General features: G+C 42.2%; 2 protein-coding genes across 3 annotated transcripts; both read left to right on the forward strand.

Moving 5' to 3' along the window:
- Positions 1 to 2645: 2645 nt before the first annotated feature.
- Positions 2646 to 5092, forward strand: LOC142948224 (urea transporter 2-like). The gene is given in 8 exon segments (XM_076090108.1): positions 2646 to 2842; positions 3005 to 3133; positions 3519 to 3648; positions 3740 to 3808; positions 3949 to 4096; positions 4292 to 4426; positions 4664 to 4713; positions 4820 to 5092. Coding segments are annotated over 8 exon segments (1131 nt in total).
- A 5926-nt stretch (positions 5093 to 11018) lies between these two features.
- On the forward strand, positions 11019 to 14125 carry LOC142960864 (dnaJ homolog subfamily B member 5). 2 transcript variants are annotated; one of them, XM_076102788.1, is made up of 4 exons: positions 11019 to 11120; positions 11715 to 11973; positions 12328 to 12881; positions 13864 to 14125. In XM_076102788.1, the coding sequence occupies exons 1-4, from the start codon at positions 11019 to 11021 to the stop codon at positions 14095 to 14097; spliced, it is 1149 nt and encodes a 382-aa protein (XP_075958903.1). In that variant the 3' UTR covers positions 14098 to 14125. The 2 variants fall into 2 exon arrangements, with proteins under 2 accessions (XP_075958903.1, XP_075958904.1); XM_076102789.1 differs by having other exon boundaries at positions 11019 to 11117; positions 12361 to 12881.
- Positions 14126 to 14194: the final 69 nt, after the last annotated feature.

The following is a 14194-nucleotide window of genomic DNA, read 5'->3' on the forward strand; positions in this document are numbered from 1 at the left end:
ATCAAATTACAAAATGCTAAATATGGTCAATAATGGACAGTTTCCATATATTTTCAAAATAAAGGGAACATTATTATAATTTTTAAACAGTATTTTGCTTCCACACGAGAGATTTTAGCTTATGTGTAGCATGATAAAATTATTCAAACAAGTGGAAGGAAAGTTACCGCTTCGGATCAGCCTCATACTGATGTTACATTTTGATCATAAACTGGTTTTATTTGTTTATCAGAGTGGTATTTCTACTACGTTTGTAAAGAGGACACCAAGTTTTGTATGACTCAAATGTCAGACTGTGCCTTGCCTCACTTACTGTAGAAGATCAACTTAAAGCTCAGTTTAACCATGTTTTCTCTTTCCATCATTTGGTCCTTGACATCTTGATCATTTCATATCTATGTAGTCACAATCCTGGTCAAAATAAAAGGGCTTTAAAGTACATCGATGTTGAACACGCTCATTCTTATTTTTCCTTTAAAATGTTGACATGTTTTGATGATTAGATGTGTTAAAAGACACCACATAACCACACATACTGTGCATGCATACAACAAATAAACTAATTGAATGCATGAAAATAACCTCTACTTCCCCAGAGGATTGGCACGTTCTCGGTTGAAACTCTAGAAACAAAGGCCACGGTTTAGCTTGAGCAGGAAATACTTTGGCTGGACTTTGTAAAACTCAATTTGGATAAAAGCACACCATTAGACAAGATGCTGCCATCACAACAAGCTATATATCTTAATGAATAAGCACAGGCCCTGCACCTGGTAGTCAAGACTTCGTAAGCCACAGCAGCAGTCTGTAGTACAGAGAGTTAAAAAAGAAACTCCCATGGGCCTCATCAAAATGCTCCAACAAAGGAAACAACACAATAGAAAAAAGATAAAACAATAATCAAGAAATCAAGATTTGCAAAGCCCCAGCCATATGATGTTTGGAAGATAAAAGCATCGTGGTCTGAACGCCCTCTGGACACATGCATGGTTGCATAACAGGTGATATATATATATATATATATATATATATATATATATATAGAGAGAGAGAGAGAGAGGTTTATATTTAATCACAAAAGTTCTGGCGGAGCTGAGTTCAGTAGCGTCTATATTTGATTATTCAGAAGTATTGTGGCACAGAAGGAAAGAGGCTGCAGACAGAGCTGAGAGATCAAGAGGTTCACCGCTCACTCAACAACAGAAGCACACCCAGGCTTTCATGCAGAGAACTGGCACTGGGGAGGTTGACGCCAACAGTGGGAACCTCTTCCGGAAATCTGCTTTGATCACTCCTTCAAAAACCTTTATTTTATTATTATTAAAAGAATATAAAACGATGTGACAAACTGACAGTGAAGTTTAGAGTTTATCTCAAATTTCTCGGTTGGAGTTGTTCCCACCTGAGGGGAGAAGGGACTTATGTTCACACTTAGTTTGTGTGCAAGGAGGCGACAATTTATCTGTTTATAAAAATAAAAAGAAGAAGAAAAAAGGGCTGATAACAATATGTGATATTATCAGGTCGAAAGTTGAGTTTACTTAAAACTTGTTTTGCATAATTTGCCTTTTCATGAGCTGTACCAACATGCAGATGTGTACAGAGAACATTTTACTAGAATATTGTACTAAAGTAAAATTACAACAAATTAAGCTATTACTGCTACTAACTAAAAATACGGTAGGTGAGTTACTCAGACTAAACTTTAAGTTTCATTTCTAAAATGATGACAATGTAACATGATAGACCTATTAAAAGTAAAGTGCATTAGCATGTCAAGGCATACACATCACACCACAGAGCTCATGTCCAAACACACAATAAAAACGTTTCTATAGATACACTTTGCAGCCTGCGCACACAACTGATTATCAGTCATAAATAAACAACCGCCTTCCTCAGTATAGTCTCACTCGCATTAACTTGCCTGATATGAGACAGAACTCGTTACACAGTGTTGTGGGCAGATTTAAAAGGACCCAGGCAAAGAATGAACCAGAATAGAGACAAAACTCAGACAATGAAATGAAATTAGCCATCAATAAACAATAAGTGGACACCACAGCGCGTTCGACAAGCATCATTAAGCTGCATAAAGTAAACAACCGGACACTTCTCATAGAATTCACAGCAGAATAAAACATCATGATGGGAGACAACAGAGACAATACAGACTTCAGCGGCTGCAACCATGAACACATTAAAGCAAAAAGAGAGCTGCAGTCTTTGCACAACGTGGATTGCAAACACAATGCTACGTTGCAATGTTGATGTAGTTTGGAGAGAGTTACAGCGACATTAAGAGTTTGGTGTTGCACTCACAGGTCTGCAGGAAACACACAGGTGTTAGCCTCTAATACTAACGAATGAAGTACTTTCATTCTTATAATCTGCCCCACACCAGGGCGATCTGCTTAATTATAGCAGATGCAACTTTTTCATGTGTATTTTTTTGTTTTTACTCTGGATGCAACTTGAAATGTAGGAAAGTGCAATGCTTATGACTGTGATGCCGTCTAATCTTCAAAGTCACATGTCAGTTATGCTTGAATTAATAAAATTTGAATGAATCTCATTTTGAATACGGTTCAGTTTAGGCCTTTTTTGTAATGTAGACGATGAAAGAATGAGGTCATTTTCCATCAATGACAGGGCAGGCTGTGGTTATCCAACTGCTGGACTGGATTTGCAGAGGGGTGGCCCAGGTCATGTTTGTCAACAACCCTCTCAGTGGGCTCCTCATCACAGCCGGCCTCTTCCTGCAGAACCCTTGGTGGGCTCTGAATGGTCTGCTTGTTACCTTTGTCTCCACTGTGTCTGCCATTTTGCTGGGACAAAACACGTTAGAGTGCATCTCCTTATCCTTATTTTACTTTACCATCAAATACAGAAATTGAGCCATTATCGCTGTCTCTTCCACTTGTATTCCCTGCGGCTACACTTTCTTTTCCGCAGAGTGTGTCCCATTTAACTGTGTTTTGCACATCTGTCACATTCACCACAGGGAAGCCATGTCAGTGGGTTTATATGGCTACAATGGAACCTTGATCGGCATACTGATGGCAGTTTTCTCCGCCAAAGGAAGCTGGTACTGGTGGCTGTTATTGCCAAATATGTTCATGTCCCCGTTGTGGTAAGTGTCCTCTTGAATGTCCTCTGATTCGTTTAATTTTACACACGTTGCCACTTGAAATTCTTATCAACCTTTGAAACAATGGGTCCTTGATTTCAGACTGAGATAAACAAAAGCAGCCTCTCAGACAGAGACTATTCCAGGCTGAAATGACAACTGACTGAGTCAGCTAACGTTGGAAATCCCAGACATTTTGTCGAGTAAAAAGACGATTGTGCCTGTCGAAATAGTCATTCCCAGATTTGATCAGCCATTCACTAGCTAATTAAGCTGTACAAGCGTTCAAAAAGGTAAACATAATCAATCTAGGTGGGATCCTAATGTTAGCATGTTCTTGTTTGCCTTTCCGCCCAATCGGTAATCCATTTCCTGCTTCTGTTCACAGCCCGGTTGTCTCCAGTGCTTTGTCCTCAGTTGCCAGCAAATGGGACCTCCCGATATTCACCCTGCCCTTTAATATTCTGGTGTGTCTGCATGCTGCAGCCACAGGAGCCACTCACCCCTACTTTCCACAGGTACAGTACAGCCCTGCTATACAAACAAAGATGCACATACACGGTGCTTGAGTGCAAATGAAAATGTGACCTACTTTTTCTGCAACTTCAGGCGGATATCCAGCCAAATGACCATCTGCACCCTCCTAATGACTCCGTGGAAAGCCTCAATATCTCTCAAGTATGACAGGAATGTTATTGGTCCAGTAGCTCTTTGAAAATCTCCACACAATATAAACCATTACAGTGGCCTTATTGCACACATGTTATGATGTCTTAAGTTGTTTTAAACTGTAAGTAATGGAAGCTTTCCTTCTGCAGCTATTCCTGTCAGTGCCAGTTGGTGTTGGCCAGGTGTACGGCTGCGACAGTCCTTGGACAGGAGGTCTCATCCCTCTGGCCCTGCTGCTTTCCTCACCAACTGTCTGTTTTCATGCCACGTGGGGCTCTGCTGCTGGCATGTTGTCTGGTAAAAAGATTCCAAAACATTTGCATAAGAAAAATATGCACAATGTGTCTGCTCAGGCTACAGCGGCTGCTTTGGCTCCTCAAAGGGCACCGAGGCTTTTCCGACGAATTAACTTTTCTCTGACATTTGTGCAGTTCTTTGCTGTTTCATATTGAATTTCATAGTTAACATTGAGCTTGTCTCTGTGTGGTGCAGGAATTGCTCTTGCAGCCCCTCACTAGGACATTTACTCTTGGCTGTGGGGATATAACAGCGCTCTATCCTGCATTGCCATCGGAGGGGTCTTCTATGTCATAACATGGCAAACCCATCTACTGGCTTTAATGTGTGGTAAGATTGATGAAGAGCCTGATCACTATTCTCCGCCAAAGGAAGCTGGTACTGGTGGCTGTTATTACCAAATATGTTTATGTCCATGTTGCGGTAAGTGTCCTTGAGTGTCATCTGATTGCACACACTTTGCTTCTTGGAATTCTTAGTAACTTTTAAAACAGTGGGTCTTTGATTGCAGACAAATAAAATAAAAAAAATGCTTTTCATTAAAACTGTAAACATGTTTCTTTCCAGCACTTTTCTGTGCATACATGACTGCAGCGATATCAAAACTGATGTCTGTGGTAAGTAAGAAACTTTCCAAGTCAAACTCCACGAAAGTAATCTGATCCCCCAAATATCTCTCACATCATGTGTCATGCTCCCCTCTCCTGTGACATCCCCTTTCAGCTCGCATTACCAGCCTGCACGTGGCCTTTCTGCCTGTCGACTCTCATCTTCCTCCTCATTTCCTCTGAGATCACAGCCATCTGCAGACTACCTCTGTCTGTGGTCTCCAACCCCGAGGAAAACCGGCGCTACCGGAGACAATTAAAGGCATCAGAGACAGCTCAGCTCAGTCAGCAGAGCAGCAGCCAAGAAGAGGCCGAGCTGAAGGAGAACAGAGAACCAAATGTCCAGTTAGTATTGGACAGCAGCTGCAGTGAATCCCTGGGTTGTTAGAGGAGATGCTCCAACTCTGAGTGTGAATATTTGTGAATTATCTGAATGATATAGTATAATATAATATACAATATTGATATTTCCTCTTTTACATAACTGTCTGTTATATAAAATGGCTGGCCTTGCAGTGAGAAATATTTTCTAAATGGCAAACATTTTCTTATGCAGTACAGCTATTCTAACAGCAGAGGGCGGCACTTTGCAAGGAAAGATCCCTGTATTTCTTTTAATATAACATGTTCACAATATATTTACTGTTGTGAGGTTTTACAGTATAACTGTGCTATTATAATTGTGGTTTACAGTACAACACTTTAAATTACTATATACTTTATATAGCCTACTACTATACACTATTCACTAATAGTTATTACTGAATATTTAATACTGTATTTGCTATAAATTATTTTACCATAAAGAATTACATTTCATAAGAGGTATCAGTCTGAGTAGAATGAATAAAACTGGTATTTATTGTCTACAATCTTCTACAAATTAAATCCATTTAAATGTTAACGATATCACAAAACTAATTCAAGACCGTGGCTTAAAGAAATAACAACACAGACTTTTGTACAACACACACATGCACCAACATGAGTACATGTGCATCATTTAAGTGTCATATACAAAAAAAAATTGAATGCAGCTGATGATCAACAAAGGAACAGAAGGAATGAATATGCATCATGTGTCGTGGATTAGATGAGAGTAGAACCTCTGTTGTTGCATGTAAATCTAGTAACACTGAGGAAAATACTGAGCAGATTTGAATGTGATTATGTATACCGTCTTTGTCTCAAATAATATACATTATATTTAATTCAGTCTTAAGATGTTATTCCTTTAGAGCCACTACAAACCAAAGTAAAGGACTAGACAGTCTTTCCTCCCGTCTCCAAACCACAATTTCCGTGGTTGCTGTGAGTTGATTCAAAATGCAGCAGAACAGTTCACCAGTGCAGACAGAGAGCTGTAGAGGAGATGTGATAAAGTGCTCCCCCAGCAAAAACACCCTATTCTCTGCCAGCCATAATCCATCACTGCCTTCTGTACTCCAATCTGTCCGATCCTTCTCTCTTTACCTCTCTTTACCTCTCTTTTGGATGCTTGCTGTGCTTCTCCCTCGGTTTGACATGTTTTAATAATAAACCCTTTTTTGCTTTTACTCTTCTTCCCCTGTCCTCAAAGGCCCTCTTCTGCCGTTATCTGTCTCCCTGTGTCCTCACCTCTCCTATTGAGGACACCCTCTCTCCTCTTTTCCTCGAGCAGGAAGATTTCGATCTCTGTGAAGAGAAGCAACCAAGATGTCAGCTGATAGAACGTATATATGGAGCTCTGTCTGGGTCTGTGTCTGCATTTGTGTTTACATTTATGAGTAAATCTCTGGGTGTGTTTATTGCCATCTGCCTGTCTGGGTATCTGGTGCACCAAGGCACATGGCTTTCGTCTAGCTAGCCGGTGCGACACATAAGAGACAGTCACACTCCCAGTCATGTGTGGGAGGCACAGTACATCGGGGGAGAAGGTGCGAGACGAGGGCAGGGGAAGAATTTGAAAATGAGAACTTATTTTCTTGCCTGGTGATAAAATATGACTTGTTATGACAGATTTGTTTTTTTCTTCTTGAATGTCTAATTTCTCTTTGCCCTGAATTTGAACCCAATACCTCCTCAAATCAAACTGTTTTCTACTTAATATTCCAAAGCCATTACAGAGGGAAACTTTCCTCACCGCCTCCAGTATATTTTTCTGCCGCCTGTAGGTAAGAGTGGCCTTAGTCGGAGGATTTTTCTGTGGACTTTTGCACGTTGATTCATCCAGCAACCTTTTGAAGGACAGGATAAGTGTCGGCAGTGGGCTGGTGTGAGATGAGGTTGGTGTCACTTCCCCTGTGCCAGCGCTGTGTGCTCACAGCAGTGTGATTCACCTTCCACAGCCCCCTGTAGGCAGCTCATACTGCTCCTACAGAACATAACAGAGAAGAGAGAGCCGGGGCCGAAGCCGCAACACACAGTCACGTACACTCCTTTGTCTTTGTGCCGGCTTTGTGTCTGCTCAAGCGTCTGTCAGTTAAGAATAGCAAGTCTCACATAACAAACTAGGCCAAAGTGTTTTATAACTGTAGTTTCAATATGGTTCATTATCAACAGAAAGAAGATAACAACAGCATAAGTGGAACAAGAAAAGGGGAAGTATGCCTGGTGGTAATATACTAATGGTGCGGGGATGTTCTGAAGAATCATTTGGGATCCATTCATAGTCAATTTTAACCGTTGCTTTCACAAGTGCCGTTACTAAACGGTAGTGCCAATGTGGGACTATGCCTATAACAGAAACAAACAAAAAAGATAGTTATTTACTGATATATTCAATGGCACCACATTGCAAGTTGGATGACATTACTGTTGAATAATGCTAAATTGGTTAGCATGTTTGTGTGAGTTGCAATCTTGTTTTGTTTTGCCTGCAAAGGTTGAAGGTTTGGGATCCAACTGTGGCTCGGAGCGATGGGTTCAAATGTGTGTTGTTACTCTATGGGCCCAAGGATGCAGGAGCAGTGCTTCCGTGATACAGAAGAACTACCTGACATACGTTCTAAAAAGAAACAATTGCCTACATTTAAACAGCAATAAAACACAAAAAAGACAAACGTTATGATCTAAGTTACAACAAATATTATTATAGTATTTTATACAAAGTCAGCAGAATTCTTTTAATATAACTGAGCATACAGCATACAATATAATAAACAAATAGCCATCCTATTCTTGATTGAATAAAGACATTAGCCTACATTAAATGTAGCTATCATGTCAGTCACATGCACATCAATGTGGGGAAAAAGCCAAAACAGGCCCGCCCACAGAAATGGCTGGTCCCCTGAGCCAAAATACTCAAGAGTTGTGCAATCCAGTTATTTGACTCCTTACACTCTATATACATAGCATCAATGTTTGCAACCGTGTGACTGGATTATCAACTGTGTTTGATCTCGATTTGAATATTTGCATAACCACAGATTATGTCAGCTGCACAGAGATAGTGCATCTACTACTTAGTATGTGAGAAGACCAAACAACACCTCAAGAACAACTAAGCTGCATGGAAGCTGTCCACCTTCTCGCCGCCTATCAATAACTGTGTCGGAACATCTTGGCACTTTAATTGGCGTTATTTGTCTCTGAGACTGACAGGCAACTGTGTAAGTGTTTCTATGAGAGAGACAGTGTGAAAAACAGCCCAAACACACAATCAGACTGTTCCCGTGGGCAGGAAAGAATGAACGCTGTGAGAGAGGCTGCTGTGATTCACTCTAGCGCTCTCAATCTGTGAATAGTATGTAAGAGCTGCTAGCTGGTGCGTGACGCTCCTGGCTCAACATGTTCAACCCAAATTTGTCTATCGTTTCCTGTAAGACGAAAGGAGAATCCCCAGAAACTCCAACCCCCCATTGGATGTATAAAGCATCACAGCGGAGGAAGCATTGCCATGTATGTATGTACGCTCCCTGTGACACTGATTTCCATATCCATGGCTACACTGCCGGCTGCAGAGTCGACTCTGTGTCGTAATCTTGTAGTATGCTCTCTAAATAGAAACACAGACTCCTGCTCAATGACAGTAAAAGCGGAATTCAAGCAGATGACTTGCTGTATTTCGTCAAAAAGAGTTTCCTTCATGTAGTGATGATTTGTAAGTCAACATCACGTGTATCACAAAGTATCTTCTCTGTTAGGGACTGTACAGAAGTTATTAGGGGGGAGAGGGAGTCAGAAAAGGGGAGGGGTTATTTATTTTTATTTTACTTAAAGGGGGGGGGGGGGGTTCTGATTGTTTTGGGGGTGAGCAGGTTATGGTGTTTAGTTCTTTTTTTTCTTGCCCCAAATCTATATTCTATTTAATTGATTTGTCTTGTGAGTTAGACTGCAAAAAATGTGTTTATGTGTCATAAAAGTAGCGTTTGAGGACAACTATCTTACTGAACAACTGGGAGTAGAACAATCTTTATTATTAACAGACAATAAACATTATCTATATACAGTATTGTTTCTTTTCACTACCCTACTGTATCCTATATAGAGCTATTTTGGAATATAGTAACCCAACCTGTTCTACTAATGGATGAGGCCCTGTTTACTTATTCATTGACAGCGTTCATTTGTTAGCTGTTAGTTAAACGATACAGAGCAGCTTAAAATCTCTGCTAACAGGAAGCACATTTGTTAAGTTTTTGGCTATTGCTAATTCGCCCCTAATGTGAAATGTGGACTGTGTAAAACATACTGTACCATTAACATATTGAACTTAAAAACTGAGATAAGTCATTTGAGGGAAAGATCTGGCTTTTAAAACTCAAATATGAGGTTAAACCTGTCTCCCAACCCCAATAATATTTATATAACCACTTATTATTATTATTATTACTCATTGGACTCTAAAAAAATGTTCATGATTGTTTCTGGCAAGGCAATCAGCATCCTTCCGTCAGTCAACAAGATTTTGAGGTGATATCTTGAATTTTCACAGGAGCAAGATATGTGAACACTCACCAAAAAACACAAGGTCTAACACATTTCAATTACATAACTTGCAGCTGCCCCCTCCCTCCACAGTTGTTGGCTATTAAATGGCTCATTTGCATTGGTTTCTGTGGCACTATACATAATTGCTATGCAGAACTACGTGGGTGGAAGTATTTACATGCACAGCTGCACAATCTAATGGATACAAGAACCATTAAATAAATACAGCCGCTGTAAAGCTTTTTGACCTTTTCAGTGAAACACAATTAACAGAACAGATTGGCTCCAAGTTCATTTTCAGCTTCGGGAAATACACCTGAAAACAATTAGTGTCAGTCAGTGTAAACTTTCAAGGTTGTAATTTTCTACACTTTGAATTCTGCTTAATTATAGAGCGAACATGTTCTTCCTCCCCTACCTCTTATTGACATCTAGAGGTGGAAATACAATGCAATCCAATACAACACCCCAACAAAGAAGAGGTCTCAAATAAGATGTTTAAATGCATCAAGGTCTTGTCCTTCTCTGTGCTATTCAGTGGTGGAAAGTAACTAAGAACATTTACTTAAATGAAGTGCCTACATACAAAGTTTGGGTACTTGTACTAACTTGAGTACTTCATTTTTTTGTTTCTATATACTTCTATTCCACTACATGTTAATTTTGATACTTTAAGTACATTTTGTTGATAATACTTCTGTGCTTTCTGTGTCTTCCCTTTGCTGGTGCCATTTCATTGAATTGCATTAAACTGTAGGTTATTGTGTCAACACGTACGCCCTAACTGATCGTGTGCAGTTGCCTACTCATTCACACGATTGGAGAAAATAGTTGAATATCCCACTAATAATTCTCTGCATTATTTCATCCACAGCGAAGTTACATAGCCTTAACATTTAAAACGCGTGGGCTCATGAAAAGTAATTTGAGGACACTGAGCAGGTGCAGCTGTCTGGACAGACAGCAGGATCTTTTAACTGCATGTCTGGTTGTTCTGTTCAGTCTGTGGAAAGGACAGACTGAACACAAAAAAAAAGAAAAACACTCCGTGTCGTGACTGTCTGCTCGGCTCGGCCTTCAAGAACTCCGGAAACAAGCCTCAAGAAGGAGCGGGAGGCTGCAACATCCGCGCGATCATCGCCGGAGCACCAATGGCTTTCCACCGAGCAATCTGAGGACACCGGCATCCCCTGCCGCGCGGTAGGAAATAGGCGGATCCGGGGAAAGCTCGGTCACGCTGCGTGGGTGGGTGAGTGTATAGTAACGGAGCTGCCGCGGTGGTATTTAAGAGAGAGCCGGGGAGAGCTCAAGACAGGACGAAACGTAGCCCGAGAAACAGGAGCGATTTCAGCACCAGGACAGCGACACGTAGCTCAAACAAACCACTTCTACCAGCCATCATGGTTCTCATCTGGACTCAGTTCGGGGTTAAGAACAAAAATGTCAACGTCAAGTGCAAAGTGCGAGTTATGCACAGAGGTGACAGCTCAGGCTCATCAGCGGTAAGTACATTTTTGAGATTATTTAACTGTTTTGACTGTATTTTAAATCACTATTTAAAAAAACGAATTCTTAGATGTTTTACAAGGTATATTATGTTAGTCAATCCGCTGTAAAACATCATGTAGATGCATCTCTCTCTTGTATTTGATCATCATTGACTTATTTCTGTTGCTGTGGAGTCGCGATTCGCATTCAGCCAATCGCTGCAGAGAATCTCGGTAATTGGGGGAAATCTTTTCCCTCTCTCTCTCTCTCTCTCTCACGTTGTGCACCAGCCTATAACATTCATGGATATATGCAGTTGCACAGCAGCACGGAGATAAGGGTGTTTTCCCAGAGAGTGTGTATATGCCGGGGGATCATTTCTCTGCATATTAATAGATACTGTGCAGCAGTTGATGTGGAGGAAGTCCAATACATGAACCCTCCTGTTTTGTATTCTAGATGATGAAAATAGAAATGTAGTAGTTATTCATCCTCAGCCTTTTTGCAGCATGCACCATAGTCATTATGAGATTTCAAATTCATATGCAAAATGAGTGGAGTTATGACAAATAACTGTTCTAAACCCTCATTGTTCTTGTGTTTAACAGGAAAGCACCAAGTCTGAGCAGGACACGCCCTGCCTGGCCATCAAGCCCACAGGCAAGGACTTCTACAAAGTCCTGGGTGTCATCCCGGAATCCAATGAAGATGAGATCAAGAAGGCCTACAGGAAGATGGCTCTCAAGTTCCACCCAGACAAGAACAGCGATGCGGATGCTGAGGACAAGTTCAAAGAGATCGCCGAGGCCTACGAGATCCTGACTGACCCCAAGAAGAGAAACATCTATGACCAGTTTGGAGAAGAAGGTGAGAGTGAGATTTGATTTAATATAGCTCAAATAGCAACTGACATCTGGCTAATTACTGTAGGATAGGCTGGTGCATTAACTATGCATGCCTTCATTAGGGCTAAATACTGATCTGCAGTGGGAGGACTGAACCACTTCCACCCCTAATAAACCGGCTCAACGTGTGCAGCTGATAAATTATTCAGCAATTTAATAGTTTTTCTAATAGCTGATGATTAGTAAACCTTCTAGAGGGAGAGGCAGAATTTGTATTGAAGAAGCACCAACATTAGAATAGAAATGAAGTGCCATGTCAAGCTGCAGATTGAAATGAGTTTAAATGAACTCTTTCTCTTTTCTCTGTGTTTTTTAGGTCTTAAAAATGGAATGTCAACGGCGGGCCAAGGCAACGCTTTCCGCAATAACTGCCACACCGATCCCCACGCCACCTTCTCCTCCTTCTTCCACGGCTCCGACCACTTCGACATCTTCTTTGGCAACGACAAGGACAGCGAAGAGGACCTCTTCAACCCCTTCAGACAGTTCCCCTTCAGCCACGTGGGCGGGTTCTCCGGCAGCGACGGCGGCCTGCCAAGGGGCCAGCGGCAGCTGCAGGGCGATGAGGTGGTGCACGATCTGCTGGTGACCCTGGACGAGGTGATGCAGGGCTGCACCAAGCATGTGAAGATCACCCGCAGCCGCCTCAACCCCGACGGACGCAGCCTGCGCTCGGAGGAAAAGGTCCTGAACGTGGTGGTGAAAAAAGGCTGGAAAGCGGGGACCAAGATCACCTTCCCCAGGGAGGGAGACGAGACACCCAACACCACCCCTGCCGACATCACCTTCATACTCAGGGACAAGGAGCACACGCAGTACAAGAGAGACGGCTCCAACATCGTCTTCACGGCCAAGATCACCCTCAAGGAGGTGAGTTTGCTGCATTTGTGTCAGGCTTAAAGGTCTAGAGTTTGACTCCTAAAAAAGGTCATTACTCTTGATTTATTATGAAACACATGACGGGCCTATAAGTAGATATACTATGTCACTGCCAACCACCTACACCTACTCAGAGAAAGGCGAACATCCGTCCACCGCTTCTTATCCTTTACATAACTGCAGAATGATGCGTTCGCTGAAATACCAGAGGAAATCGATTACCGAGAGGCCTCAATGTGACTTAAGCCAGAAGGTTTGATCCCTGCCAAATTCAGAGAGGGTGATATCTTTTGATTAGAGTCGGAGGACAGAACACGGTGTTCTGTTTCAGGCATCTGGGCCCCCCCAGCTTACAATGGGCTGACAGACCCCTGCTAACAGAACAGCAGCAGCCTGCCTTCATTACCTCACTGGCCCCTGCAGAGTGAGAGGGAGCAGGAGCTAAATTTAGCCTCGGCGTTGACCGCCCCCACGAATCACACTTCACTCTCCCTCTCAGCCACTATGTGTGCTGCAGACTCCGCTGCCTCTACAAGGCAGGCAGAGAGGCAGCTTTTTTTGGCTCGCCCAGTCTCTGGCTCTCACTTCTACCAACCCACACACAGATTAGCAGGGTATAGCAGTCACAGTGAGTGTCATTTCAAAGAGCTCCCTCCATCTTCCCATGGCTCCCTTCAGTCACCAAAGCACTTAACTCCCACACAGAAGCTGCAAATAGGGCCAGCTTTTATCTCATCTGTGGCACTGATTTGTTGCATAACACAAGAAAATCGTCACGCTTTTAGAAAGACAGACGCTCCATATTTATCCGTTATGTAACTTGACACTTTTATAGATCAGGCATTTAATTGATTTTTGTTCAAAGTGTGCTTCATTCGAGGCCAGTAAGGAAGCGTTATGAAACTTGTTCTAAATATATACCAGGTTTACAAAACTAACTTTTTCTTTTTTCTTCCTTTTTGTTTCTCTCCAGGCTCTCTGCGGCTGCACAGTTAACGTTCCAACACTTGACAACCGGATGATGCCTTTACCATGCAGCGATGTCATCAAACCAGGTGCCGTCCGGCGGCTTCGGGGCGAGGGTCTGCCCCTGCCCAAGAGCCCGTCTCAGCGAGGCGACCTGGTGGTGGAGTTCCAGGTGCTCTTCCCCGACAGGATCCCACCGCAGTCTCGCGAAATCATCAAGCACAGCCTGGCCCAGTGCTAGTGCCAATCTGCTTTAATTCAGTGACCTGGTTGACACAGCATCACCATGTGTGGGTTGTTGTTCTTATCAATTCACAAACACGGCCTTGCTCGAGGTG

Source organism: Anarhichas minor, unplaced genomic scaffold (assembly GCF_050575085.1).
Source record: "Anarhichas minor isolate MPS153535 unplaced genomic scaffold, ASM5057508v1 ptg000002l, whole genome shotgun sequence".
Classification (NCBI taxonomy): domain Eukaryota; kingdom Metazoa; phylum Chordata; class Actinopteri; order Perciformes; family Anarhichadidae; genus Anarhichas; species Anarhichas minor.

What these genes read in the sequence shown, in the direction of transcription:
- LOC142960864 (XM_076102788.1), top strand. Translation starts at nt 11,019, where the DNA reads ATGGTTCTCATCTGGACTCAGTTCGGGGTTAAGAACAAAAATGTCAAC. An exon ending in TGACCAGTTTGGAGAAGAAG is followed by an intron (nt 11,974 to 12,327) that starts GTGAGAGTGAGA and finishes TGTGTTTTTTAG; the next exon opens with GTCTTAAAAATGGAATGTCA. An exon ending in CCAAGATCACCCTCAAGGAG is followed by an intron (nt 12,882 to 13,863) that starts GTGAGTTTGCTG and finishes GTTTCTCTCCAG; the next exon opens with GCTCTCTGCGGCTGCACAGT.